We start from the raw sequence: 27,996 nt of genomic DNA on the forward strand, positions 1-27,996 counted from the left end.
GCACAGTGCTTCTTTCCGGCTCTGTGTGGGCCCCCTCTCCACCGTGACCTGAGCGGTATGTGCCCTCCCCACCCCCCTATTTATGGGCCCTGGTGAGCTGTATGGGCTTCTCCCCCCCCCCCCAGGTGTATGCCCTGCCCCCCCACCCCGTGCCATATGTGCTGGGCCCCAGAGCCGCTTGTGTGGGCCCCCCAGAGCCGCGTGTGTGTATGTATGTATATATGTAGCAGAGCTATGTGTGTATGTATGTATATATGTAGCAGAGCTATGTGTGTATGTATGTATATATGTAGCAGAGCTATGTGTGTATGTATGTATATATGTATATATGTATCAGAGCTATGTGTGTATGTATGTATATATGTATCAGAGCTATGTGTGTATGTATGTATATATGTATCAGAGCTATGTGTGTATGTATGTATATATGTAGCAGAGCTATGTGTGTATGTATGTATATATGTAGCAGAGCTATGTGTGTATGTATGTATATATGTAGCAGAGCTATGTGTGTATGTATGTATATATGTAGCAGAGCTATGTGTGTATGTATGTATGTAGCAGAGCTATGTGTGTATGTATGTATATATGTAGCAGAGCTATGTGTGTATGTATGTATATATGTAGCAGAGCTATGTGTGTATGTATGTATATATGTAGCAGAGATATGTGTATATGTACCAGAGCTATGTGTGTATGTATGCATATATATAGCAGAGCTATGTGTGTATGTATGTAGCAGAGCTATGTGCGTATGTATGTAGCAGAGCTATGTGTCTCTATGTATATATGTAGCAGAGCTATGTGTGTATGTATGTATATATGTAGCAGAGCTATGTGTGTATGTATGTATATATGTAGCAGAGCTATGTGTGTATGTATGTATATATGTAGCAGAGCTATGTGTGTATGTAGCAGAGCTATGTGTGTCTGTATGTATATATGTAGAAGAGCTATGTGTGTCTGTCTGTATATATGTAGAAGAGCTATGTGTGTCTGTCTGTATATATGTAGCAGAGCTATGTGTGTCTGTATATATGTAGCAGAGCTATGTGTGTATGTAGCAGAGCTATGTGTGTCTGTCTGTATATATGTAGCAGAGCTATGTGTGTCTGTCTGTATATATGTAGCAGAGCTATGTGTGTCTGTATATATGTAGCAGAGCTATGTGTGTCTGTATATATGTAGCAGAGCTATGTGTGTCTGTATATATGTAGCAGAGCTATGTGTGTCTGTATGTATGTAGCAGACCTATGTGTCTGTATGTATGTAGCAGAGCTATGTGTGTCTGTAGCAGAGCTATGTGTGTCTGTAGCAGAGCTATGTGTGTCTGTAGCAGAGCTATGTGTGTCTGTAGCAGAGCTATGTGTGTCTGTAGCAGAGCTATGTGTGTCTGTAGCAGAGCTATGTGTGTCTGTAGCAGAGCTATGTGTGTCTGTAGCAGAGCTATGTGTGTCTGTAGCAGAGCTATGTGTGTCTGTAGCAGAGCTATGTGTGTCTGTAGCAGAGCTATGTGTGTCTGTAGCAGAGCTATGTGTGTCTGTAGCAGAGCTATGTGTGTCTGTAGCAGAGCTATGCGTGTCTGTAGCAGAGCTATGCGTGTCTGTAGCAGAGCTATGCGTGTCTGTAGCAGAGCTATGCGTGTCTGTAGCAGAGCTATGTGTGTCTGTAGCAGAGCTATGTGTGTCTGTATGTATGCAGCAGAGCTGTGTGTCTGTAGGCATGTATAATGTGTATCTAGGTATGTCATTGTATATGGCTGTATAGATGTGTCAGTTCTATATGTATTTTTGTGAGTTTGTCTGTAAATCTGTATGTGTACGTATGTGTGTGTCTGCGTGTGGATGGGGCCCACTGGGACTCTTCCGCCCGAGGCCCACAAAAACCTGGAGCCGGCCCTGACCCTCATCAGACGCTGCGTGTTGGGCAGGAAACAGAGGACAGATCCTGAAGCTCCGCACAGTGTAGGCAGCGGAACGCAGGAATCTCTCCTCTGTTCCTTGCCCGACACTTTTCTCTGTGACACACGCGCGCCCTGATATCGTCAGTACGGCGCGCATGTCATTTGAAAAGTTCCCGCCCGGCAGGAGAAGCTGCAGCAGCCGGGGCCGTATGGAGAGAGGCAGCGGCGGGGGCTCCTAGGAATACAGCGTCGGCGCAGCCTGGCCATGTGAAGGAGAAGCAGCTCAGCGGGGGGCTCGTACGGAGGTGTCTGAGGACGGGAACGAAAAGAAGAGAGGTGAGTGGTTACTAGTAACCTGCGGGGACAATGGGGGCGGGCGGAGAGGGGTAACTTTTGACAAATATTTGGGGTGTAGTGGTTTAGTATATGAGAATGTAGTTTTACAGGTGTGGTATATGGGGGGTGGAGTGGTGTAGTTTTATAGGTGTGTAGTGGTGTAGTATAATACAGGTGTAGTATATAGGAGTGTAGTATAATACAGGTGTAGTATATAGGGGTGTAGTATAATACAAGTGTAGTATATAGGGGTGTAGTGATGTAGGTTATCACAGGTGTAGTATATAGTGATGTGCTGCAGTTAATTACAGGTGTAGTATATAGTGATGTAGCATATTACAGGTGTATATAGGGGTGTAGTGATGTAGTATATAGTGGTATAGTATATAGAGGTGTAGTTTATTACAGGTGTAGTGTATAGTGATGTATATTACAGGTGTAGTATGTGGTGGGTGTAGTGATGTAGTATATGGGGATTGTGTGTGTATGAATACATTGTGTGTATGTATATATGTTATACATGCACAGTATACATGCGTGTTTGTGTATAATATATATATATATATATATATATATATATATATATATATTTCTCATGCGGCCCCATGGGAAAATTAATTGCCCACCCCTGGGCTAGACCCTCAAGTATAGTAGAGCTCAAAAACAAGATGAATAATGTTGTTAGAATGGAGAGAGGAGTCTATTTGAAGTGGAAAGCACTAAGTAAATGTTACAAGATTTGGCAGCCATGGATGGATATACCAGGTCTTCCCTCTGGTGCGTTGGTCCAAGATGGTATGCTGGATCGTCTGTTATACCTGCAATAAGGGAAGCCACCTTGGAGTCGAAGGCATGGCTAATCTATATGTTATTATAGAGCAATGAAGGGCACTGCGAGGAGATACTGTGAAGGAACGTTTTGACGTTCGGGAGGAGAGGTGTACATGGGCAGGGAAATGTTATGGAGGGACGCGGCTGGCAAACGATTGCTAAGATGGATAGATGTACAGTTGCAAAACCTTATCTTTAATTTTTCGTTAACTTAAAAGTTATGTTGTTATGGAAAACCAAACCAGCAACACGAAATTATACGGAGGGCGGATCTGTTATCCTGAGGAATATTGTGCCATTTAGTGTATTAGCATACAAATGTATATGTATTAGGTGAGGTCTATCTTTACTTGCGGTGTACCCTTTGTCTTAGGCTATGTTCACATTTCCGTTGTTTAGGATCAGTAACAATCCGCCGCTCTGATAAACAACGCAATCCGTTTGGCGGATTCTGTTGTTTCCCATAGACTTGTATGAGCGGCGGATTGTGACTGATGACCCTGCGTTGCATCCGCCGCACGGTGCATCAGTCGTTTACTGACTGACCGTCGGGCGGGAGGAACGCAGTAACGTTTTTTGTTGCGGCAAAAAAATGCACCCCGCAGGATTCCGTTGGAATTAGTCAGGAGGCATAACGTAAGTATATGGTGCAGGATTCCGTTATCCTGCGTCACAACGAATTCCAGTGCAGGAATCCATCACGTTTTACTGAGCATGCTCAGCATGTCCAGCAGAACGTTCGAAATCAGGTAAAATCAGTTCCTCTCCCCCCCCCCCCACGCAGGTTTTAAACTGAAATGATTGGCTTTTGAGTGATCAGCTGATCTCCCGGCTTTTGAGAGTGATTAGCTGATCTGCCGGCGGCCGGCTTTTCAGAGCGATCAGCTGACCGGATTTTGAGAGTGATCAGATGATCACCCGGCGACCGGGTTTTCATTGCGATCAGCTGATCGGCTTTTGAGAGCGATCAGCTGATCACCTGGCGGCCGGCTTTTCATTGCGATCAGCTGATCTGCTTTTCATAGAGATCAGCTGATAGTTCTCTCTCAACAGAATCCGCTTTCTCATGACAAGAAATTCCATTTCTTGTCACCCGCTGTACAACGCATCAGTCACAAGCGTTAAGCAAACGCAGGTGACTGATGCAAAACAACGGAAATGTGAACATAGCCTTATGTTCAATAAAAATGATCTGATTCAAAAAGATGGGTAATCCTGAATACTGGCCATCAAACGTAGGTGTAATGTCAACCCATAAACAGGTAGAGGGGTTTTCAGAGAGGAAAAGCAATAAATTTCACCCTTCTGCCATCAGGAAGCAGGCAGGAGGCCCCTCATACACATTATAATGGTATAACCTATATTATCCTAACATGCAATAACTAAATAACAGTCTAATAGTAAGATTACTCACTCTACGAGCAAATGTTCCCCCGGTGTATTTGTAGCCAAAGTTGAACGGAATATCCCCCTCTGAATGGAAGGCTCTCATGCACCATGGAATAGTACAGTCTACTATGCCATACTATACAGATTATAAAAAATATACAAACATATGGCCAAAACCATAATCTTTCTGTATACTTTTAGGTCAATGATGAAACATAGCTGGAAAAACTAAATTGCGCAAATAAGGTCTTAACCAATGCAAAACAATGAAAGTAGGTCTGGGAAAGGCTCACCTTATGTGGTTGCGTGTCACCACCACTGTAATCGCATGTATGGCCACTGCAGGAACCCACGTGGAAGTCAGTCAGTCATGGAAGAGAACGGGTTAAAAATCCGCGCTGCCATGAATCCAATCGGTGTGACGTTAAATATGGTTTGTCAATGCGTTTCAAAGCCCTCAAGGCTTCTTCGGGACAAATTAGATCAGAGCTGGCATGCAGGATGGAGAATCTTCGAGGAATTCAATTGTGATTCATATTAGAGGGAATCTGTCACCAGCATGACGTAGGGGCTGAGACCGATTCCAGTGATGTCACTTACTGGTCTGCATGCTGTCATTTAGATGCAATCACTATTTTCTATGCTGAAGATCTAGCAGTCCTCTGAATGCGGAGCTCAGTTTAATCCCACCCACACCACTGAGTAACAGCTTTTTGTCAATGTACGGTGTATACACAAAGCTGCCAATCAGTGGTGGGGACGGGGTTATAAAGCAGTTACATAGGAAGCATGAGACACCTGGTCATGTAGTAATCTCCTGCTGATAAAACACTGATTGTATTGAAACAGCAACACAGTCCAATAAGTGACATTACTGGAATCAGGTTCTCAGCTCCTACATTATGCTCCACTTAGATTACATACCATAAACCTTCTGACAGATTTACTCTCATAGGGTTGTGCAGTACCTCACATATCTGCATTGAACGTTGATCGAAAATGTTGCATGCTGGGTCTGGAAAGTCAGCAAGACACGTGTCCGATATTAACCATGTGACCTATTCTGACCAAGGAGCAAAATAGAAGCACTGCACAATGCTATTAACAAGTAAAAAGTAATAAGTGCCATTTATATACCTTCAAGACTATTCTCTAATTAAAACCGTTCAGTAATAAGACACGAGAAGTAGGATTCTGCTCTTTATTTACATCTGGTTAGTCTCCATCTCTTGGCAACTCTAATAACTTAACAGGAAGCAAGAGATAGTGGTTTACATTGAGCAACATGCTGACTGCACAATACTGTCGAGCAAGAGCTGCCCATCATCTGTGTCTGGATAAAATAGGGCTCCTGCAGAAGGGAGAAGAATAAAAACCTGTGGAGAGGACTCGGAGGGGAGACCATCCTGCCAATACAGAGGACCGGCGATGCTGGTACATAACTGACTCACAGGAACATGATCCTTGGCTGCCGTCTTAAGTTCAGCATATTGTATGACGAGGACGTTTGCACAATTTAACAAGTCTTACACATCATATAATCCAACCATTATATTACACCATATATTATTTCATGACTAATGTACAATATGGCATGATGGCGTACTGCAGGAGCAAGACATTCTAACGGTAAAACACAAACATCTCTGCGATAAAAAAACATGGCCCATCTGCAGCTTTACGTGATTAGATTCAGAACTTTGACATACACGTGAAAAATAATAGAGAATCGAATGTGAGATTGGACCTGCTGTAAGACAAGGAGATAGAAAGAAGTGGGTTAGGTACAGGAATTAAACCGTAATGTGCAGCAGCGCATGCCTCCGCATAAACTGCTATCTCTGCCCAGTCTGTACTGTTGGAGTAATAAATATCTTCCCTCGGCTAGAACATAGTCTCAGTAGCTGTAGTGTCCTAGGGCCCATCTTTGTAGAACATCTGGCTTCATTCAACATCAGAAAGTTTGCTCCAATGTGAGACTATCAGTATGTTCAGGACACCAGCGAAGCTAGGGAAAGACACCAGAGCGTCGGCAACTCTTGTAGAGTTCACTATAGGAAGCCCTCCTTGCGGAACTGCTCGTGCAAGATGTCCCGGTATTCATCAAAGCCTCCCTCGATTCGAGTCACGCCACCATTCTCACACACCCATAGCTCATGACAAACAAGGCGGATGAATCGCTCATCGTGGGAAACCAGGATTACTCCTCCCTAGAAAAAGGATATAACAAAGGAACCTGAATACTAAGTTAAACATTCAAAGAAATGAAAATGTAATTCTAAGGCCTGGACTACACTGACTTGCTGTACGGATTTATTTTAAAAAGGGAATATGTCAGCAGATTTTTGCTATGTAATCTGGCAGCACTATGATGTAGGGGTAGGGACAATGATTCCAGTGGTGTGTTACTTACTATGCGGTATTTTGTTGTATAAATATAATCACTGTTTTTTCAGCAGGAAATTATCTCTACAGGACTAGGTGCCTCATAGTCCAACCATTCATCCAGGACTGATTAGCTGCTCACTATACAGTGTGTACAGAAAGCTACCAATCAGTAGTGTGGGCAGAGTTTATACAGAGCTTAACATCTAGGCTCTGCTAGATCTGAAAACTGTGATTCTATCACAACTGCTGCACCCAGTAAACTATGTGGTATGTTGCTGGAATCAGGGTCTCTGTCTCTACATCATGCTGCTGTCAGATTACATAGCAAACACCTGCTGACAGATTCCCTATTTAAACTAGCTAGAGTTCCTGTCCAAAGCATTACATTGATTTGTATGCAAAAGGGATGGATTGCAGATGCCACGTAATAGTTAAAATCAATCAGTAGCGCTGCAAAAAGTCACAGTATAGCCCAGGCCCAAAAGGAAAGCGTTGTTTGTTTTTTTTAAAAATTTTTATCCCAGTTTTGGTAGCGCTGTGCTAGAGTTTGTCTCCTTTACTGGAGAGACAATTTGAATATTTCTTAGAGGGGCGTGGCAGCTATAAGTCCCCTTACCTGGCAGCCAGACTGGCTTGCAAAGTCTCCTTAAGGAGAAGTGTTCCCCCGTGGTCCCCACATAGCTTTCTCATGAGCCAGATCAGACACCCCCATACTTTGCACTGACGAGGGGCAAGCACCCCGAAACACCGTGTCTGCAAATTGGGATTCTGATCTGGCTTATATATCCTGAGTCATATTGCAAAGGATTGTTGAAAATCCACTTGTGACTTTTAGGATCGCTACTTCCAATAGGTGGCGCTGTGCTAGAGTTTGTCTCCTTTACTGGAGAGACAATTTGAATATCCCAGTTTTGGCAATTTAAAGGGAACCAATCACCAGGATTTTCCTATATAACCTAAAGTCCCTGCTATACTGGCTATCATGTTGAGTCTATACATACCTTTAGTGATCAGCTCTGATGTATAGGTTTTGAAATCCAAGAAAGTAAAGTTTCTAAAATTTGCAGCTTCTTGAGTGTCAGCAGCTGAGGACCAGATAATATCTGGGAGGTATTCATAGTTATCCCCTCCCCCTGTTAGAATTAGCATAAGTATTATACAAATCGATTTAACTTTTCACTAGCAGGACCTGTGTGAGTTCAAAGCCATGTGACCAGAAGGAGAGGGGCCTCAGCAAACAGAAAATGTTGCTTCCTGGTACCAGCTTTGTTGGCTGAGGCCCCGCTCCTTCTGATCACATGGGTATGACCTCACCACAGGTCCTGCTAGTGAAAAGTTAAATTGACTGTATAATACTTATGTTGAAGCACTATCATTCAAGTACCACCAATACTAGATGTCATACTGGTGCCTATGTCAGAGGTTCATATTTTAAAACACATTCACAAATAAGCAATACCACATGCAGAAGTTAGCGGGAAAGGGTAAAAGAACTAACCCGGAACTTGTTCAGCGCTCTTCCCAAAGCTTCAATCGTCTCCATATCAAGGTGATTGGTCGGCTCATCCAGAATGTAAAAGTTTGGACTGACGCAAAAAAAAAAAAAAAGAAAAAAAACGTAATAACCATTTTTTCCTACATAGAAAATGTCCACTAAAAAGGAAGCTACCACAGAAGGGATTACAAGGCAAGTCATGTTAACTTACCAAAGCATTGTCATTTGAGCAAACGCCACACGACTCTTTTGGCCCCCAGATAAACTAGCTACAGGCCGTACTGCAAGTTCACCAGAGATCCCATAACTGCCGAGCTGATGACGATATTCCTCCTCTACTTTACCTGTAAAGACAAACCGTGCAGCAGAAGAGTCAGATTTGTTCATATATAGACTTCAGGTTACATCAGGGTGGTATCTGCCAACTCACAGAATAGGGTACAACATAACTGCTAAAAACTAGTGACTGGGCTTAGTCAGAATAACGTCATTCTCTATAATAGATACTGCAGAACATGCGATCGCAAATTAGACCACTTATATCAAAATAAGCAAAAATTCAGACAATTTCCTGTCTATTGTGCTTAGCCAGTTCAACATTGGATCATTTTCCCCCATTCATCAGCAGGCATATTTTCAGGGTTTTTTTTTTTCTGAAAAATCAGTTTGAGACAGCTCTAAAAGGTTTTGTATTTTTCCTCAAATGATTTCTTGGCTCCATATCATGACGCTTATTTTGTATGTCCTTTTTATGTTATATTTTTTGGTACAGTCAGGTGAAAATGTAAAAGATGAAAAGGGATATTTTTCACATCTACAGATTGCTTTTTTATTATCTTACATATTTTGCCACCCATATTACACTACGTACAAAACGTTAAAGATGTTTGGCTTTTGGCTGAAATTTATGGAAAAATGTAAAAAGTTCACACTACACTGAAATGTTATCATGAAAGTCGGGCATTTACGTAGAAGCATGAAATTATAATTTCCTCATCTCAAACTAAAGAAAAGCTAACAGTGGTGGATATACCTCCCAAAAACATGTCAATGTCTCAGTAACTTGTCATGTGGCCTTGAGCATCAATTACAACTTGACAACGATGTCTCATGCTGTTCACAAGTGGAGTTATTGTCTGCTAAGGCATGACATCCCACTCTTCTTGAAGGGTGGCCCTCAAGTCATTGAGGTTCTGGGGTACAGAGGTACGAGCATCTACACTACAACTCAGCTGATCCCATAGGTTTTCTATGGGGTTCAAGTCTGGAGAAAGTGCAGGCCACTAGATTTGAGGTGCCGCAGTCTCCAACAGCTGTTTCCTAATGATGCGACCTATATGACCTGGAGCAGTCATCCATGAAGATGAAATCAAAGGTTCGCCTGGTGACAATAGTGGTTGATGCATAACGCTCTCCTTGACGTCTCCAACATAAGTTTCGGCCATCATTTCTGCTTAGCATGAATCAACTTATCAGTGAACAGGATTGAGGCTTACTGGTCCCTCATCAGCAACACTTTAACGGCTGTGGTTGGTGGTGTGGTCAGGTACCCTTGCAGGTCATCTTGCATGCATAACACGCTCAAACGATTCCGAATGGTCTGATGAAACACTTGGGTGCCTCTCACACCCTTAGGCTATGTGCCCACGCTGCGGATTTACCGCGGATTTTGTCGCGGATTTGCTGCGGATTTCCCGAAAATCTGCAGCAGCGGCACTTCCAAGCCATTTCAATGGCATTTTGGAAATGCTGTGTCCATGCTGCGGATTTTTCCGCTGCGGATTTGCCGCGGATTTTGATCCGGAAAAATCTGCAGCATGTCAATTGTTTGGTGCAGATTTGGTGCGGATTTTTGGTTTTGAATGGGGAAAAAAAAAAAAAAGAAGGGAATTTTGTTACTTACCGTAAATTCCTTTTCTTCTAGCTCTTATTGGGAGACCCAGACGATTGGGGTATAGCTACTGCCCTCTGGAGGCCACACAAAGCACTACATTAAAAGTGCAAGGCCCCTCCCCCTCTGGCTATACCCCCCCCGTGGTATCACGGGTTCTCCAGTTTTAGTGCCAAAGCAAGAAGGAGGAAGCCAATAACTGGTTTAAACAAATTAACTCCGAATAACATCGGAGAACTGAAAAACCGTTCAACATGAACAACATGTGTACCCGCAAACAACAAAAAAACATCCCGAAGGACAACAGGGCGGGTGCTGGGTCTCCCAATAAGAGCTAGAAGAAAAGGAATTTACGGTAAGTAACAAAATTCCCTTCTTCTTCAGCGCTCTATTGGGAGACCCAGACGATTGGGACGTCCAAAAGCTGTCCCTGGGTGGGTAAAGAAATACCTCATGTTAGAGCTGCAAAACAGCCCTCCCCTACGGGGGTGTCACTGCCGCCTGCAGGACTCTTCTACCTAAGCTGGCATCCGCCGAAGCATAGGTATGCACCTGATAATGCTTGGTGAAAGTGTGCAGACTGGACCAGGTAGCTGCCTGGCACACCTGTTGAGCCGAAGCCTGGTGACGTAATGCCCAGGACGCACCCACGGCTCTGGTTGAGTGGGCTTTTAGCCCTGAAGGAACCGGAAGCCCCGCAGAACGGTAGGCCTCTAGAATTGGTTCTTTGATCCATCGAGCCAGGGTGGCTTTAGAAGCCTGCAACCCCTTGCGCGGACCAGCGACAAGGACAAAAAGTGCATCGGCACGGCGCATGGGCGCCGTGCGGGAAATGTAGATTCTGAGTGCTCTCACCAGATCTAGCAAACGTAAGTCCTTTTCATACCGGTGAACCGGATGAGGACAAAAAGAAGGCAAGGATATATCCTGATTAAGATGAAAAGAGGATACGACCTTAGGGAGAAACTCCGGAATAGGGCGCAGCACTACCTTGTCCTGGTGGAACACCAGGAAGGGAGCCTTGGATGACAGAGCTGCCAGCTCAGACACTCGCCGAAGCGACGTGATCGCAACAAGAAACGCCACTTTCTGTGACAGCCGAGAAAAGGAAACTTCCTTCAGAGGCTCGAAGGGCGGCTTCTGGAGAGCAACTAGTACCCTGTTCAGATCCCATGGATCTAACGGCCGCTTGTACGGGGGCACAATATGACAGACCCCCTGCAGGAACGTGCGCACCTTAGAAAGACGTGCTAGACGCTTCTGAAAAAACACGGATAGTGCCGAAACTTGCCCTTTAAGGGAGCTGAGCGACAAGCCCTTTTCTAACCCCGATTGCAGGAAGGAAAGAAACTTGGGCAATGCAAATGGCCAGGGAGACACTCCCTGAGCAGAGCACCAGGATAAGAAAATCTTCCACGTTCTATGGTAGATCTTAGCCGAATTCGACTTTCTAGCTTGTCTCATTGTGGCAACAACTCCTTGAGATAATCCTGCAGATGCTAGGATCCAGGACTCAATGGCCACACAGTCAGGTTCAGGGCCGCAGAATTCTGATGGAAAAACGGCCCTTGGGACAGTAAGTCTGGTCGGTCTGGCAGTGACCACGGTCGACCGATCGTGAGATGCCACAGATCCGGATACCACGACCTCCTCGGCCAGTCTGGAGCGACGAGTATGATGCGGCTGCACTCGGATCTGATCTTGCGTAGCACTCTGGGCAAGAGCGCCAGAGGCGGAAACACGTATGGGAGCTGAAACTGCGACCAATCTTGAACCAAGGCGTCTGCCGCCAGAGCTCTTTGATCGCGCGACCTCGCCATGAATGCCGGGACCTTGTTGTTGTGCCGGGATGCCATTAGGTCGACGTCCGGCACTCCCCAGCGGCGACAGATTTCCTGAAACACGTCCGGGTGAAGGGACCATTCCCCTGCGTCCATGCCCTGGCGACTGAGGAAGTCTGCTTCCCAGTTTTCTACGCCTGGGATGTGAACCGCGGATATGGTGGATGCTCTGTCCTCCACCCACATTAGAATGCGCCGGACTTCTTGGAAGGCTTGCCGACTGCGCGTCCCTCCTTGGTGGTTGATGTATGCCACCGCTGTGGAGTTGTCCGATTGGATTCGGATCTGCTTTCCTTCCAGCCACTGTTGGAAGGCCAGTAGAGCAAGATACACTGCTCTGATCTCCAGAACATTGATCTGAAGGGTGGACTCCTGCGGAGTCCACGTCCCCTGAGCCCTGTGGTGGAGAAATACTGCTCCCCACCCTGACAGACTCGCATCTGTCGTGACTACTGCCCAGGATGGGGGCAGGAAGGATCTTCCCTGAGACAATGAGGTGGGAAGGAGCCACCATTGTAGGGAGTCCTTGGCCGTCTGGGAAAGCGAGACTTTCCTGTCCAGGGACGTTGACTTCCCGTCCCATTGGCGGAGAATGTCCCATTGAAGTGGGCGCAGATGAAACTGCGCAAAGGGAACTGCTTCCATGGCTGCCACCATCTTCCCTAGGAAATGCATGAGGCGCCGCAAGGGATGCAACTGGCCCTGCAGAAGAGATTGCACCCCTGTCTGTAGTGACCGCTGCTTGTTCAGCGGAAGCTTCACTATCGCTGCTAGAGTATGAAACTCCATGCCAAGATACGTTAGTGATTGAGTCGGTGATAGGATCGACTTTTGGAAAGTTGATGATCCATCCGAAAGACTGTAGGGTCTCCAGCGTAGCATTCAGGCTGCGCTGACATGCCTCTTGAGAGGGAGCTTTGACCAATAAATCGTCTAGGTAAGGGATCACCGAGTGTCCCTGAGAGTGCAAGACTGCTACCACCGCCGCCATGACCTTGGTGAAGACCCGTGGGGCTGTCGCCAGACCAAATGGCAGAGCTACGAACTGAAAATGGTCGTCTCCTATCACAAAACGTAGAAAACGTTGATGTTCTGTAGCAATTGGCACGTGGAGATAAGCATCTTTGATGTCTATTGAGGCAAGGAAGTCTCCTCTGGACATTGAGGCAATGACAGAACGCAGGGTTTCCATCCGGAACTTCCTGGCGTGCACATGTTTGTTGAGCCGTTTTAGGTCCAGAACAGGACGGAACGAGCCGTCCTTTTTTGGAACCACAAAGAGATTGGAGTAAAACCCTTGCCCTTGTTCCTGAGGAGGGACTGGGATCACCACTCCTTCCGCTCTTAGGGAGTCCACCGCCTGCAGCAGAGCATCTGCTCGGTCTGGATGTGGGGAGGTTCTGAAGAACCGAGCTGGAGGACGAGAATTGAACTCGATTTTGTACCCGCGAGACAAAATGTCCGTCACCCACCGGTCTTTGACCTGTGACATCCAAATGCCGGAAAAGCGGGAGAGCCTGCCCCCGACCGGCGATGCGGAGGGAGGGGGCTGGAAGTCATGAGGTAGCCGCTTTGGAAGTGGTACCTCCATTTGCTTTCTTGGGGCGCGTGTGAGCCCGCCACGAATCTGAGTTTCTTTGCGTCCTCTGAGTCCCTTTGGACGAGGTAAACGGTGTCTTGCCCGAACCTCGAAAGGACTGAAACCTCTGCTGCCACTTTTTCTGCTGAGGTTTGGTTGTTCTGGGTTGTGGTAAAGAGGAGTCTTTACCCTTGGACTGCTTAATGATATCAGCCAATGGCTCGCCAAACAGTCTATCTCTAGATAAAGGCAAGCTGGTTAAACATTTTTTGGAACCAGCATCTGCTTTCCAGTCCTTTAACCACAAGGCTCTGCGCAAAACTACCGAATTGGCGGACGCCATTGAGGTGCGACTGGTAGATTCTAGGACCGCATTGATAGCGTAAGACGCAAACGCCGACATCTGCGTGGTAAGGTGCGCCACTTGCGGCACTGCTGGATGTATGATAGCATCCACTTTTGCTAAGCCAGCTGAAATAGCCTGGAGTGCCCATACGGCTGCGAATGCCGGAGCAAACGACGCGCCGATAGCTTCATAGACAGATTTTAACCAAAGGTCCATCTGTCTGTCATTGGCATCTTTAAGTGAAGCGCCATCCTCCACTGCAACTATGGACCTAGCTGCGAGTTTGGAAATCGGGGGGTCTACCTTTGGACACTGTGTCCAGCGCTTGACCACCTCAGGGGGGAAAGGGAAACGCGTATCTTTAGATCGTTTAGAGAAACGCCTTTCTGGGTGAGCGTCGTGCTTCTGGATTGATTCTCTGAAGTCAGCGTGATCCAACAAAGCACTCAATTTACGCTTGGGATAAAGGAAACGAAACTTCTCCTGCTCCGCAGCCGCCTCTTCTGCTGAAGGGGCTGGGGGAGAAATATCCAACAGCCTATTGATGGCTGAGATAAGGTCGTTTACCATGGCATCCCCATCAGGGGTATCCAGGTTGAGAGGGGTTCCAGGAATGGATTCCTGATCACTCTCATCAGACACATCACAGGGAGACTGATTGCGCTGAGACCCTGAGCAGTGTGATGACGTCGAGGGTCTTTCCCAGCGAGCTCGCTTAGGGTGGCTGGGGCTATCATCTGAGTCATAATCCTCGGCCTGTGAAGCCGGGGACCCCCCTGTGGGCTGGATTAATTCCAAGTGAGGGGGACCTGAGGACAGAGGCCTCGCCGTGCCCAAAGACTGAGCCCCATGCATAGATTGCAAGGTTTCAAGGATTTTTTGCCATAGACACAGACATATTATCAGCAAAAACTGCAAAGTCTGTCCCTGTCACCGGGGCAGAACTTACAAGCGTCTCAGCCTGTGTCACTACCTCTCCTGACTCCGGCTGGCGAAGCAGCACCGGGTCGGAGCATTGCACACAATGGGGGTCATCGGAGCCTGCTGGTAGATTAGCCCCACATGCAGCACACGCAGTATACACAGCCCTAGCCTTGGCAGCCTTGCGTTTTGAGGATGGCATGTTGTTGCTTCCACAGAGGGATCTGGGAGATGCAGCCAGAAGCGACCTCACAGTGCAAGAAATACAATATCTCTATATCCTACACAGTACACCGATACACCGTGAGGCACTAGAGGGACCAGCACAGAAAAATCGCTTACCGCCCGCTTAAAAAGCGGGTGTGTGGTCGCCAGATAGCCCCTAGTCCAGGTCTCCCAGAGCCTTGCGTCCTTCCTCCAGCCAGACTGCATGTAATGGCTGCCGGCGTCCTGAGAGAGAAGGGGGGCGGGCCCTGGGCGTTCCTGGCTAAGAGCGGGAAGCCTGCTTCCCTCTGTGCCTAGTGTGAGGGCTGGAGCATGTAAATCAGGCTCCAGCCCTCGTCGCTGCTAGCGAACAGCGTCTCTCCCCTACCCTGAATGACAGGGTGGGGGCGGGAACGAATCGGAGCTGCCGGCGTCCTAGGCCCAAAAAGCCGGGGACTCAATTTATAACCGCCGCCGCCGTAAAAGCGCGGACGGCGGATCCCCGGCGCACCACAAGTCACAGCAGCGCCGCCCGGTCCAGAGGGGGTCGGCGCTGCGTTCCCATACACAAAAAATCCCCCAGTAATCTGTAGGGACACTAACTCCAACGTTGCGGTCCCCGGCGCACTACAACACCCAGCCAGCCCGGAGTGTGTCTGTGCCTGCCGGGGACACAGAGTACCTGTATGATGCAGGGCCTGTCCCTGATCGTACTCCTGCTCCGTCTCCATCAGGTTCTAATGGGTCTGTGGATGGAGCCCGGCGTCAGAGCTGAGAGGCCGGCAGGATCCCACTTCCACAGAGCCCTACCAGGGGATGTGGAAGGAAAACAGCATGTGGGGCTCCAGCCCTGTACCAGCAATAGGTACCTCAACCTTACAACACCATCCAGGGGTGAGAAGGGAGCATGCTGGGGACACTATATGTGTCCTCTTTTCTTCCATCCGAAATAGTCAGCAGCTACTGCTGACTAAAATCTGTGGAGCTATGCATGGAATGTCTGACCTCCTTCGCACACAAAGCTAAAACTGGAGAACCCGTGATACCACGGGGGGGGGTATAGCCAGAGGGGGAGGGGCCTTGCACTTTTAATGTAGTGCTTTGTGTGGCCTCCAGAGGGCAGTAGCTATACCCCAATCGTCTGGGTCTCCCAATAGGGCGCTGAAGAAAAAATCCGCATCAAAATCCGCGGCAAATCCGCGGCAAATCCGCGGATTTTCAGGCAGAAAAATCCGCAGGTACATTCTACCGTGGACACATAGCCTTAAATGTGCCTGGACTCGTGTAGCATTCATCATCCGGTTTTAAAGGGAATTGTTGACAATTAAGCGGTCATCAGTGTGGGATGGGGCCAAAGGAAGCCCACTTCTATGCCTTTTTGTGACTTTTCCAGTCTCTCTGTATCTCTGTTGCAACTTGCTGGTGATACTCTGTGACACTCGAAGCTCAATGGCCACTTCCATCTGAAAACATCAAAGCTTGAAGCCCTGCAATGGCGAGGTACTGCTGATCAATTGTTAGGTGTCGACTTGGTCTAACAATGTCAAAATGTGAACAGCATGATGAGGACGACTGTTTAAATACCAATTCAAACAACTGTAGTGAATTTTGCCATTAAGCTCTTGGTTAGAGAACCGCAAAATGTGCAAAAAGTACTGAAACATTGAAACAGTTGAAAATGTACATTCAAAAGTTTAGAGAAGGCCACATTAAGGTCACCTGAAAAGGTTAGAGTGCAATTTAGGATCATCCTGAAATTTCACCAGAAAGCCAAATATCCCTAACTTTTGTGAGTAGTGTATTCTTTTTTTATTGCAGATTTGTCCTATTACTCGACATATTTAGCCTTTTGCCTGTATTGTTGAGCTGTCTTGGAGCTATTAAGACCCAGCAGCTTCCCAGCACCTGGATAGAGGAAATCACTGGGATGGGAACAGGATCCACCAACAATAGTTCCTGAATTGTATACACCGATCAGGAAAGCAGAGACAATAATAAAACTTCTCTGCCTTCTCCTCCTGACTCTATGAAGACATTCTAAAACATCTTTGCAGGATGCCTTAATATTTTAAGACATTGAGGAGATAGTAAATAGTTAAAGGGAACCTGTTACGTTTTACAAAAAGAAACGTGTTCCAGCTCACCACTCTGGTGTGTAAGTCTGAGGAGAAGACCAGCTGATCCTGCACGGAAATCCCAGGCACAAGGGGATAATAGCACATACAAAGTAACGAAAAAAGAGAATTTTGTTTACTTACCGTAAATTCTTTTTCTTATAGTTCCGTATTGGGAGACCCAGACCTTGGGTGTTTAGCTTCTGCCTCCGGAAGACACACAAAGTACTACACTAAAAAGTGTAGCTCCTCCCTCTGAGCTTATACACCCCCTGGTGAGCCAGTCCCAGCCAGTTTAGTGCAAAAGCTGAAGGAGAATAGCCACCCACAAGTAGAACAGAGCAAGAGCCAGAACAACCGGAGACTCTGTCCACAACAACAGCCGGTGATAACATGCGGAACAAGAAATTGCCAACAGGCAACAGGGAGGGTGCTGGGTCTCCCAATACGGAACTATAAGAAAAAGAATTTATGGTAAGTAAACAAAATTCTCTTTTTCTGTATCGTTCCTTTGGGAGACGAAGACCTTGGGACGTTCCAAAGCAGTCCCTGGGTGGGAATAAACAGAAAAACTAAGAAGTAGGCAGAACCTAACTTCACAAATGGGCGACAGCCGCCTGAAGGATGCGTCTGCCCAAGCTCGCATCTGCCGAAGCATGAGCATTCACTTGGTAGTGCTTCGAGAAGGTATGCAGGCTAGTCCAAGTGGCAGCCTGACAGACTTGTTGAGCCGTAGCCTGGTGCCTAAAAGCCCAAGAGGCACCGACAGCTCTGGTCGAGTGTGCCTTGATCCCCGGCGGGGGAGGCACCTGAGAACACTGGTAGGCATCCGAAATGGTCGACCTAATCCAACGGGCTAAGGTCGGCTTAGAAGCAGGGAGGCCCTTGCGCTGACCTGTGGTTAGCACAAAAAGAGAGGTGCACCGCCTAAGCGCAGCGGTGCGAGACACATAGATCCGGAGAGCACGCACCAGATCTAGAGTATTCAGCGCTTTCTCAAAGCGATGAACAGGAGCCGGACAGAAGTAAGGTAGGGTAATGTCCTGGTTAAGGTGGAAAGGAGAGACCACCTTAGGAAGAAAGTCCGGAGTCGGACGGAGAACCACCTTGTCTTGATGAAAGACTAAAAAAGGTGACTCCGAAGAGAGCGCAGCCAAATCAGAGACTCTCCTGAGAGAAGTTATGGCAACCAGAAAGGCCACTTTCTGAGAAAGACGATACAGAGAAACCTCCCTAAAAGGCTCAAAAGGGGGTTTCTGCAATACCGTGAGGACCAAGTTAAGGTCCCAGGGATCCAAGGGCCGCCGATACGGCGGAATGATGTGAGACGCGCCTTGCATGAAGGTGCGGACCTGAGCCAGCCGAGCGAGACGCCGCTGGAACAGAACTGACAGAGCTGAGACTTGTCCCTTGAGAGAGTTGAGGGACTAGCTGCAGACCGGACTGTAGAAAAGACAGAAGGGTCGGCAAAGAGAATGGCCAAGGAGGATGGCCGGTAGAGCGACACCAGGACAGGAAAATTTTCCAAGTCCTGTGATAGATCTTAGCGGAGGAAGCCTTACGGGCCCGAGTCATAGTGGAGATGACTTCAGGAGGAATACCAGAAGCCGTCAAAATCCAGGACTCAAGAGCCACGCCGTCAATTTGAGAGCCGCAGAATTCGGGCGGAAAAACGGACCTTGCGAGAGTAGGTCTGGACGGTCCGGGAGATGCCACGGCATCTCTGCGGACAGGTGGAGCAGGTCCGGATACCAAGCTCGCCTGGGCCAGTCCGGTGCAAGGAGGATGACTCGACGGCCCTCCATTCTGATCTTGCGCAGGACTCTGGGCAAGAGAGCTAGAGAGGGAAACACGTAAGACAGACGAAACTGGGACCAGTCTTGAACCAGAGCGTCCGCGGCGAAGGCCTGAGGATCGTGGGAGCGAGCCACGTAAACAGGAACTTTGTTGTTGTGACGGGATGCCATTAGGTCCACGTCCGGAGTGCCCCATTTGCGGCAGATTGACTGAAACACTGCCGGGTGCAGGGACCACTCGCCACCGTCCACGCTTTGACGGCTGAGATAATCTGCCTCCCAGTTTTCCACGCCTGGGATGTGGACTGCGGATATGGTGGACTTGGAGTCCTCCGCCCATTGGAGGATGCGTTGTACCTCCATCATTGCCAGGCGGCTGCGTGTCCCGCCTTGGTGATTGATGTAGGCAACCGCTGTCCCGTTGTCTGACTGGACTCGAATATGCCTGCCCGCCAACAGGTGGTGAAAAGCTAGGAGAGCTAGAAGCACGGCTCTGGTTTCCAGCACATTGATTGAAAGGGCTGACTCGGACGGAGTCCAAGTGCCCTGCGCTCTGTGGTGGAGACATACCGCTCCCCAGCCGGATAGACTGGCATCCGTGGTGAGAATCACCCAGGACGGGGGCAGGAAGGAGTGCCCTTGGGACAGGGAGAGTGGCCGAAGCCACCACTGAAGGGAGCTCCTGGCCCGTGGCGACAGAGCCACTAACTTGTGTAAGGAGGAAGGCCGCTTGTCCCAACAGCGGAGAATGTCCAGCTGCAGGGGGCGCAGATGGAACTGGGCAAAGGGAACAGCCTCCATGGACGCCACCATTTGACCCAGCACCTGCATCAGACGCCTGAGAGTATAACGGCGGGGCCTCAGAAGAGAGCGCATCGCCAGCTGGAGTGACAGCTGTTTGTTTAAGGGCAACTTCACTAGAGCCGACAAAGTCTCGAACTGGATCCCTAGGTACGTGAGACTCTGGGTCGGAGTCAGAGTGGACTTGGGAAGATTGACAAGCCACCCGAATTGGGCTAGAGTGGCGAGAGTGAGCGAGACACTCCGCTGACAGTCTGTGCTGGATGAAGCCTTGACTAGAAGGTCGTCCAGGTAAGGAATCACTGCCAACCCCTGGAGGTGCAGAACCGCAATCACTGCTGCCATGACCTTGGTGAATACCCGAGGGGCCGTGGCTAACCCGAAGGGGAGAGCCACGAATTGGAAATGATCTTCTCCTATTGCAAAACGTAGCCAACGCTGGTGTGAAACTGCAATTGGCACATGCAGATAGGCATCTCTGATGTCGATGGATGCCAGGAAATCCCCTTGGGTCATTGAGGCAATGACTGATCGCAGAGACTCCATGCGAAAGTGCCGCACCTGAACATGCTTGTTGAGAAGCTTGAGATCCAGGATGGGCCGGAAGGTACCGTCCTTTTTGGGAACTAGGAAGAGATTTGAGTAGAAACTTCTGAACCGTTCCCGGGCGGGAACTGGTACAATTACTCCGTTGGCCTGCAAGGCTGCCACGGCCTGTGAGAAGGCGGCGGCCTTGGAGCAGGGGGGAGTTGAGAGAAAAAATCTGTTTGGCGGGCTGGAAGAGAATTCTATCCTGTAGCCGTGGGAGATGATATCTCTCACCCACTGATCGGAGACGTGTTGAAACCAAGCGTCGCCAAAGTGGGAGAGCCTGCCACCGACTAAGGATGTTGCCGGAGCGGGCAGAGAGTCACGAGGAGGCTGCCTTAGTGGCAGCACCTCCTGCGTTCTTCTGTGGACGTGCTTTTGGGCGCCGGTTGGATTTCTGGTCCTTAGCTGAGTTAGCGGACGATGCGGAGGGCTTAGAGGACGACCAGTTAGAGGAACGAAAGGAGCGAAACCTCGACTGATTCCTACCCTGGGCAGGTTTCCTGGTTTTGGTTTGTGGCATGGAAGTACTCTTCCCGCCAGTAGCTTCTTTGATAATTTCATCCAGCTGTTCTCCGAACAGCCGAGACCCAGCAAAAGGGAGCCCAGCAAGGTATTTCTTAGAAGAAGCATCTGCCTTCCACTCTCGAAGCCACAAGATCCTGCGGATAACGAGGGAATTAGCCGAAGCCACCGCAGTGCGGTGAGAGGCCTCCAGCATGGCAGACATGGCATAAGATGAAAAAGCTGAAGCTTGAGAAGTTAAGGCAACCATCTCGGGCATAGATTCCCTGGCGAGGGAATGCATCTCCTCTAGAGAAGCAGAGATGGCTTTGAGAGCCCACACTGCTGCAAAAGTCGGGGAAAACGCGGCCCCCGCCGCTTCATACACAGATTTGGCCAGAAGGTCAATCTGACGGTCAGTGGAATCCTTAAGGGAGGTGCCATCAGCCACCGACACAACGGTCCGGGCTGAGAGCCTAGACACCGGAGGGTCTACCTTTGGGGAATGAGCCCACTCCTTGACCACCTCAGGTGGAAAGGGAAAACGGTCATCAGAACCACGCTTTGGGAAGCGTTTGTCAGGACAGGCCCTGGGTTTGGTCACAGCGGCCTGAAAATTGGAGTGGTTAAAGAACACACTCTTTACTCTCTTAGGCGAGGTAAACTGGTGCTTTTCTGCCAGAGAGGGTTGCTCCTCTGATACTGGCGGATTGAGATCCAGTACAGAATTAATGGAAGCAATCAAGTCACTAAGATCTGAGTCACCCTCGGAAAGATCAATGGGGTACATGGAGTTAGCCTCCGAGCCCCCTGTAAAGGCATCCTCCTCATCCTGAGAATCAGCTCTTGAATCAGAGCCACGGGATGAGGAAGGAGAGGAAACCCTGCGTCTCCTCTTAGGAGGACGGGGTCTGGGCCCTGATGATGAATCCTCTGTGAGCTCCGGTGGATGGAGGTCAGATGATAGAGATCCTAAGGGACCCTTAGCAGTAGAGGCACCCTGTGAAGGGGGCTGATGCATATTCAACAAAGTCCTGGACAGAAGTCCCATGGACTCAGCAAAAGACTGGGAGATAGACCTAGAAAAGGATTCTACCCAAGCCGGGGGTTCAGCCACAGGTGCAGGAGCAGCCTGAGAGACCACTGGGGGTGAGACTCCAGGCTGTGGCACCGCCAAGTTAGAGCAGACATCACAATGTGGATAGGTGCTCGGTTCAGGCAGCAGGAGCTTACATGCAGCGCATACAGTATAAAGCTTTGGAGCCTTGCTCCTCGTGTGAGACATGCTGCTGGAGTGGGGACAGTTTCTACAAGAGAATGAACCCCAGAGAGTATATACAGAGGTCCACAACCAGAGACCGGTTGTGGCTTACCAGACCGCTGGCAGTGGTGTTGTGTGCCCTCCAGATCCCGAAGCCTGGACCCCCAATGCACAGCACCTCAGCAGGGATGCAGAGTGCAGGCCAGCGCAGAGTGAACCCTGTCTGAGAAAATGGCCGCCGGAGCGAAGAGAGGGGGCGGGACTTGGGGCGTTCCTGTAGGAGAGCGGGATCTGGAGGGCCATAGAGACCTACGAGGGAGGAGACACGCACAGCAGTGGGGAGTGTCCCTCCCCTGTGCAGGACGGCCGCCGGGAGGAGCCGAGCCTGTCCCTCTGCATGAGTGACATGTGAGGGCAGTGAACAGAAACTAGGCCTCCGGCAAAGCCGGGGCCTAAATTTGAGCAGCGAGGCCGACGCGCAGGCACCATCGGCGCGGTTCTCGGGCGACAGCTAGAGAACCCGCCAGAAATGCCAAGATAAATACAGTAAGCACACTCTCCCCATACAATAAAGCACAGGGACCCCCAACATATAAACATCTCAGGTACTTAGCTGCTGAGACGCAGGGCCAGGTCCCTGGGGATGAGTGCTCCGGTCCAGCAGGATCCTAAAGGGCTGCGGATGGAGACCGGTCTCCTGCCAGGCATGGAGACCGCGCTGGCTCCCACTTCAAGCCAGAGCCCAGGAGGGATGGTGAAGGAGCACGGCATGTAAGGCTCCAGCCTTGGAATCAACCTTACAACACCACCGACACAGTGGGGTGAGAAGGGACATGCCGTGGGTCCAGACGTGGACCCGCACTTCTTCAATCTCATTCCAAAAAGGAAAAAAATCATATGAGAATGCATGTGTGGATGTATGCCTCCTGAACACAAAGTGATAAACTGGCTGGGACTGGCTCACCAGGGGGTGTATAAGCTCAGAGGGAGGAGCTACACTTTTAGGTGTAGTACTTTGTGTGTCCTCCGGAGGCAGAAGCTAAACACCCAAGGTCTGGGTCTCCCAAAGGAACGATAAAGAAATCCAGCGGATCACAGGCAGATGAATTAAAAACTTTCCTTTATGGATCCATGAATAAGAACATACGACACTGCGTTATCGAAATGCGTTAGATGAACTGTGCCTTGTGGATGCTGTCTATCCATTTTTAAAGCGATGAAAATAAAGGAAAGTTTTTAATTCATCTGCCTGTGATCCGCTGGATTTTCGTTACTTTGTATCTGTTACGTTTTACATGCAGTCTGATTTAAGGACGCCATTGGTATAGAGAATGAGAAGCCGAGCAGAATAATATATAGGTTTTTTGGAAAAGATTCCCTGGTCGTTGTTTGCATATGAGTCCAGTGGGCGGTCCTAGTCAATGACTGACAGTCTTTCCTATATGTCTATGCATGAGTAATAGATGTCAATTACTGACAAGGACTGTCCATTTGACTCATTCATAGACACCAGAGATTTTAATGAATACAATACAAGCTTTACGGTTTCCAAAAAAGAATGTTCTTCAATCTTGTTCGCTCCTTTTCATGTGCTCATGTGATGAAAGATTAGTACTTTCCTATTTACTGGAGAAGAACCTACAAGGATTAGTTAAATTTGGTAGCGTCTCAGAAGTGAATGCGTGCCTTACCTGGGAACCGTTTTGCAAGTAGCTCCACTGAATTGACATTCAGATCAAGCTGATCCACATGATGCTGACTGAAGTAACCGATCTTAAGATTCCTGGCGGTTTAGAAAAAATGGAAAAAGACATTTAGGCCATGTGACCACGTTGCGTTGTGTCCCTACAGAAATTTCTGCAGCGATTTGAACAGCACACGTGCGCTTCAAATCGCTGCAGAAACACTGCATAATGAATGCAGTGAAAGAGCAGATTTCATGCGCTCTGGATGCAGCCCCCACCACAGACAGAGCGGGACCTGCATACAAAGCGCACGTAATGTGACATGTTGCTTTTTAGAACGCACCATGCATATCGCTGCGTTCCAATACGCAACGTGCGCATGGATTATGTACAATCTTCATAGATTGTGCTGGGGACGCAGGTCGTATGCAGTTACGCTGCAGTGCAATATGCAGTGTAACTGCATGCAAATACGCAACGTGGGCACAGAGCCTTACTGTAGTATAGCAGCACATTTAGTCAAGAATGTATGAAAGAAATGTTTATGAGCAATTTGATGATATCAAAATTGTGTGAAAAGGGATGAAGAGACCCTTGATTTCTAATTACAGAATAATAACACTCCATATACATAAGGGCCAATGTTTAGCCACAACCACTATCTTTCCGATTCTACTTACTACACACTTTCTTGTACTATTTCACAAGACAACTATCACATCTGACTATAGCTTGTGCTGATTTTCACTGACCTGTGTGCGTGTCGAATACCCTGCACCGGAGACAATTCTCCCAATAACAACTTCAACATTGTGGATTTTCCTGCTCCATTCTCTCCCACCTATAAAATAAAGGCACAATTCATACAGAAAAGCAATCAATTTATAAATAAATTTCTAGAAACACTTTTTTTCTAATTGGAGAATACAGTGGAGGTACAGATATAGGCTCATACCACACAGATTCGAGACTCCAGATCTGCAGATACAGAGAGATTCTTGAAGACTGGCTGACTTGAAGAATACCAGAAATCAACCTCATCCAGCTGTAAAATTGGTGGAGAGAACTTTTCAAAGCCATCAGGAAACCTGTCAGTAGCAAAGAAGATGATTTATTTCATGCAGCAGCCCCTAAAACCTCGCTTTCTAAATTGAGAAGGTCATGAACAGACGCCCACCTTAATATCACTTCAGAATCCTTGTCTACAGGCTTTAGTTCTGGCCTACAAGAGGTAACAAAGGACTCCAATTAATAATTGTGGCCTCTCATCGGACCATTACCCGCCCTCCAAAAGTTAAAACGTACAGTTTTTCCAGAAGTTTAATCTTGCTCTGCACTTGAGAAGCCCGATTGGCATTATATCTAAATCGGTCAATAAACACCTAGAAAGTAAGATGTGTAAATAAACACAACGCGCACTTAAGAACTGGTAAGATAACACACACATCCTATATCTACGGCGCCACATGTCTAATCATTGATTTCTACAAAAATTACCTGTATATGTTCCCGATACTGCTGTTGTGCCTCATATTCTCTCTGCTGATTTTTTAACCGCTCTTCTTTGGTCTTCAAAAAGCTCTCAAAGTTGCCGCGGTAGGCCTCCAAGCGTTGGCTATGCAGGTGCAAAATATCAGTCGCAACTGTATTCAAGAAATTACGGTCATGGGAGACAACTAGGATTGTGGAAGGCCAGGTCTGCAAGGCAAACATCACATTACATCTATGCTCCCCTCTAGATCTGAAGATCAATGGGAAAAAATAGGATTATGCAACGAACCTGCAGGTAGTTTTCCAGCCACAGGATGGCTCTCACATCTAACATGTTGGTAGGCTCTGGAGAAAAGTAACACAAGTGTCAAAAAAAAGAAGATTAAAGAATGAATAATAAATAAATGAATTAAAATGAAAAAAGCATAAAATATTTACCATCAAGCAACAGTAGGTCTGGCCTAGATAGAAAGAAAAGATAAGTTACATAATGACACTGCCAATAACATGTTCCTAAACATTTACATTGTTATGCACTCGCCACACAATGTTTACAGTACATCAAGGAACATCCACAATAGAGGTGATAATGTTCCCCATGTTGTAATCTATAAGAATAGTAGAAGTCACCAGGGGATTACCGTATATTTTGGATCATAAGATGCACTTTTCCTCCCAAAAATGTGGGAGGAAAAAAGGGGGGGGGGGGATGTCCATCTTATAATCTGGTTGTAGCTAATCAGGGGGTGGGGGAGTGCGGTGGAGCAGGGTCAGACGGCAGTGGTAGGAGTAGAGCGATGCTGCGGGTGTCCCGGCGATGCAGGAGCAATGAATTGTCCATGAAAATGTGTTTTATCCCATCTGTGTGTGCAAATTGCATGTAATATGCAGTGATCAGTATAAATTAATGTAATCTCCCGCCACCCTCTTTCTCTTTCTTCTAAATACAAAAAGGAAACATCCTTAAATTGGAGCCCAGTAATAAATGCAGTACTCACACAGTGTTTTTTAGTAACTGAGCTGATTAGAGGTGAAAAAGGATTACACAGTAACATAAGTACAGAAAGGGTAAAATCTTTCTTTAGTAATGTCTTAATACATATATAACACTGTACCTGCCAAACAGAGCCCGGGCCAACGCCAATCTCATACGCCAGCCACCAGAAAACTCCCTAACAGTAGAGAAAAATATGGGTAAAAATTACAAGGAAAACTATAAAAACACAGAAATGAAAAAAAATATTTCTGGTTATTTAATTAAATAGCTTAGCAAATATTTAGTTATCACTATAAAGTATACCATGACCAGGTAGTATAAAAGAAACAAAAATAGTTACCCCATACTAAAGGCACCTACATCACAACCGCACACTAACTCTGCTTTCCACCAACATTTAAAAAAAAAAAAAAAAAAAAAAAAAAAGATCATCAGAGTAAAACAAAAAAAACTTTCATGCCAGCGTAAACAAAAAAAAAACAAAAAAAAAAAAAAACAAAACAGACCAGCATATATTAACCGGTAAAGGGTTAATGGCACTCACTTGGTCATCTGCTGTTGCATATTGTGCTTGAATCCCAATCCAGCAAGGATTACAGAGGCTCTGAGGAAAGGACAGAAAAATATTCATCAATAAAAAATAAACCTGAGAAAAATAATGTAATGGAAAGAGGCATACTTAGCAGGTGCTTTGTCTGCCTCTATTTCTTCCAGTTTTCCATAGATCTCGGATAGGCGAACGCTCTCTGAACCGTCTCCCCTGTGGAAAATAAGAAAAACATTAATAGCCAATCAACCATATCTATTCTTTTAGGCTTTGTGTATCCAAACTGTTGTAGGAAGGGGCTTTGCTATTCATAGTAACCAGAGAAAGACGGGGGCATTTCTCAAATCATTTCTGACACGTTAAAAGAAAACGTTCATGTGGTTTAAAAAGTGTAACCGTTGTTTTCATTTTTATTTCATAAATCAATAGTACACATAGTATCATAGAGTCTCCCGTAGCCTAACATGTTGATCCAGAGGAAGACAAAAAAAAAAAAAAAAAAAAGTGTGGCAAACAAGCTCCAATAGAGAAAAAAAAATTCCTTCCTGACTCCACGTACAGCAATCAGACTATTTCCCTGGATCAACACCCTGTCATAAAATCTAATATACATAACTGGTAATATTACATTTTTCATATGAAAATAAGTAACTTTGTAATATTTCTTATCAGACAAATCTGCTTCTGTCTCTGCCAGAATTGATCGTTATTATATAAACTTTTCAATTTGGAGGTAAAATCTGTACTCAGTGAAGACTTTCCAATTACTGAGATAGGAGATGGCAGCTGTTACTGATAAGATTCTATGCTAGAGTCAGAGGGGTGGGGGGGAGCTAGAGTCAGAGGGGTGGGGGGGGGAGCTAGAGGCAGAGGGGTGGGGGGGGAGCTAGAGGCAGAGGGGTGGGGGGGGAGCTAGAGGCAGACGGGTGGGGGGGAGCTAGAGGCAGAGGGGTGGGGGGGGAGCTAGAGGCAGAGGGGTGGGGGGGGAGCTAGAGGCAGAGGGGTGGGGGGGGAGCTAGAGGCAGAGGGGTGGGGGGGGAGCTAGAGGCAGAGGGGTGGGGGGGGAGCTAGAGGCAGAGGGGTGGGGG

The 27,996-nt window shown here is 47.4% G+C and overlaps 1 protein-coding gene across 1 annotated transcript in view; it reads right to left on the reverse strand.

Annotated features, from left to right (window-relative positions):
- Positions 1–5,646: 5,646 nt before the first annotated feature.
- ABCF3 (ATP binding cassette subfamily F member 3) overlaps positions 5,647–27,996 on the reverse strand; it is an 87,995-nt gene continuing 65,645 nt past the window's right edge. The window contains exons 8-21 of the mRNA XM_075340364.1: positions 27,041–27,121; positions 26,906–26,965; positions 26,480–26,536; positions 25,803–25,825; positions 25,654–25,709; positions 25,371–25,571; positions 25,179–25,255; positions 25,051–25,095; positions 24,829–24,961; positions 24,626–24,714; positions 23,880–23,971; positions 8,554–8,686; positions 8,346–8,433; positions 5,647–6,669 (exon numbers count right to left, since the gene is read on the reverse strand). Of these exons, the coding sequence (XP_075196479.1) occupies positions 6,511–6,669; positions 8,346–8,433; positions 8,554–8,686; positions 23,880–23,971; positions 24,626–24,714; positions 24,829–24,961; positions 25,051–25,095; positions 25,179–25,255; positions 25,371–25,571; positions 25,654–25,709; positions 25,803–25,825; positions 26,480–26,536; positions 26,906–26,965; positions 27,041–27,121 (1,294 nt within the window). The 3' untranslated portion in view covers positions 5,647–6,510. The remainder of the gene's footprint in view (positions 6,670–8,345; positions 8,434–8,553; positions 8,687–23,879; positions 23,972–24,625; positions 24,715–24,828; positions 24,962–25,050; positions 25,096–25,178; positions 25,256–25,370; positions 25,572–25,653; positions 25,710–25,802; positions 25,826–26,479; positions 26,537–26,905; positions 26,966–27,040; positions 27,122–27,996) is intronic.

The sequence above is a fragment of the Anomaloglossus baeobatrachus genome, chromosome 3, assembly GCF_048569485.1.
Source record: "Anomaloglossus baeobatrachus isolate aAnoBae1 chromosome 3, aAnoBae1.hap1, whole genome shotgun sequence".
Lineage (NCBI taxonomy): Eukaryota > Metazoa > Chordata > Amphibia > Anura > Aromobatidae > Anomaloglossus > Anomaloglossus baeobatrachus.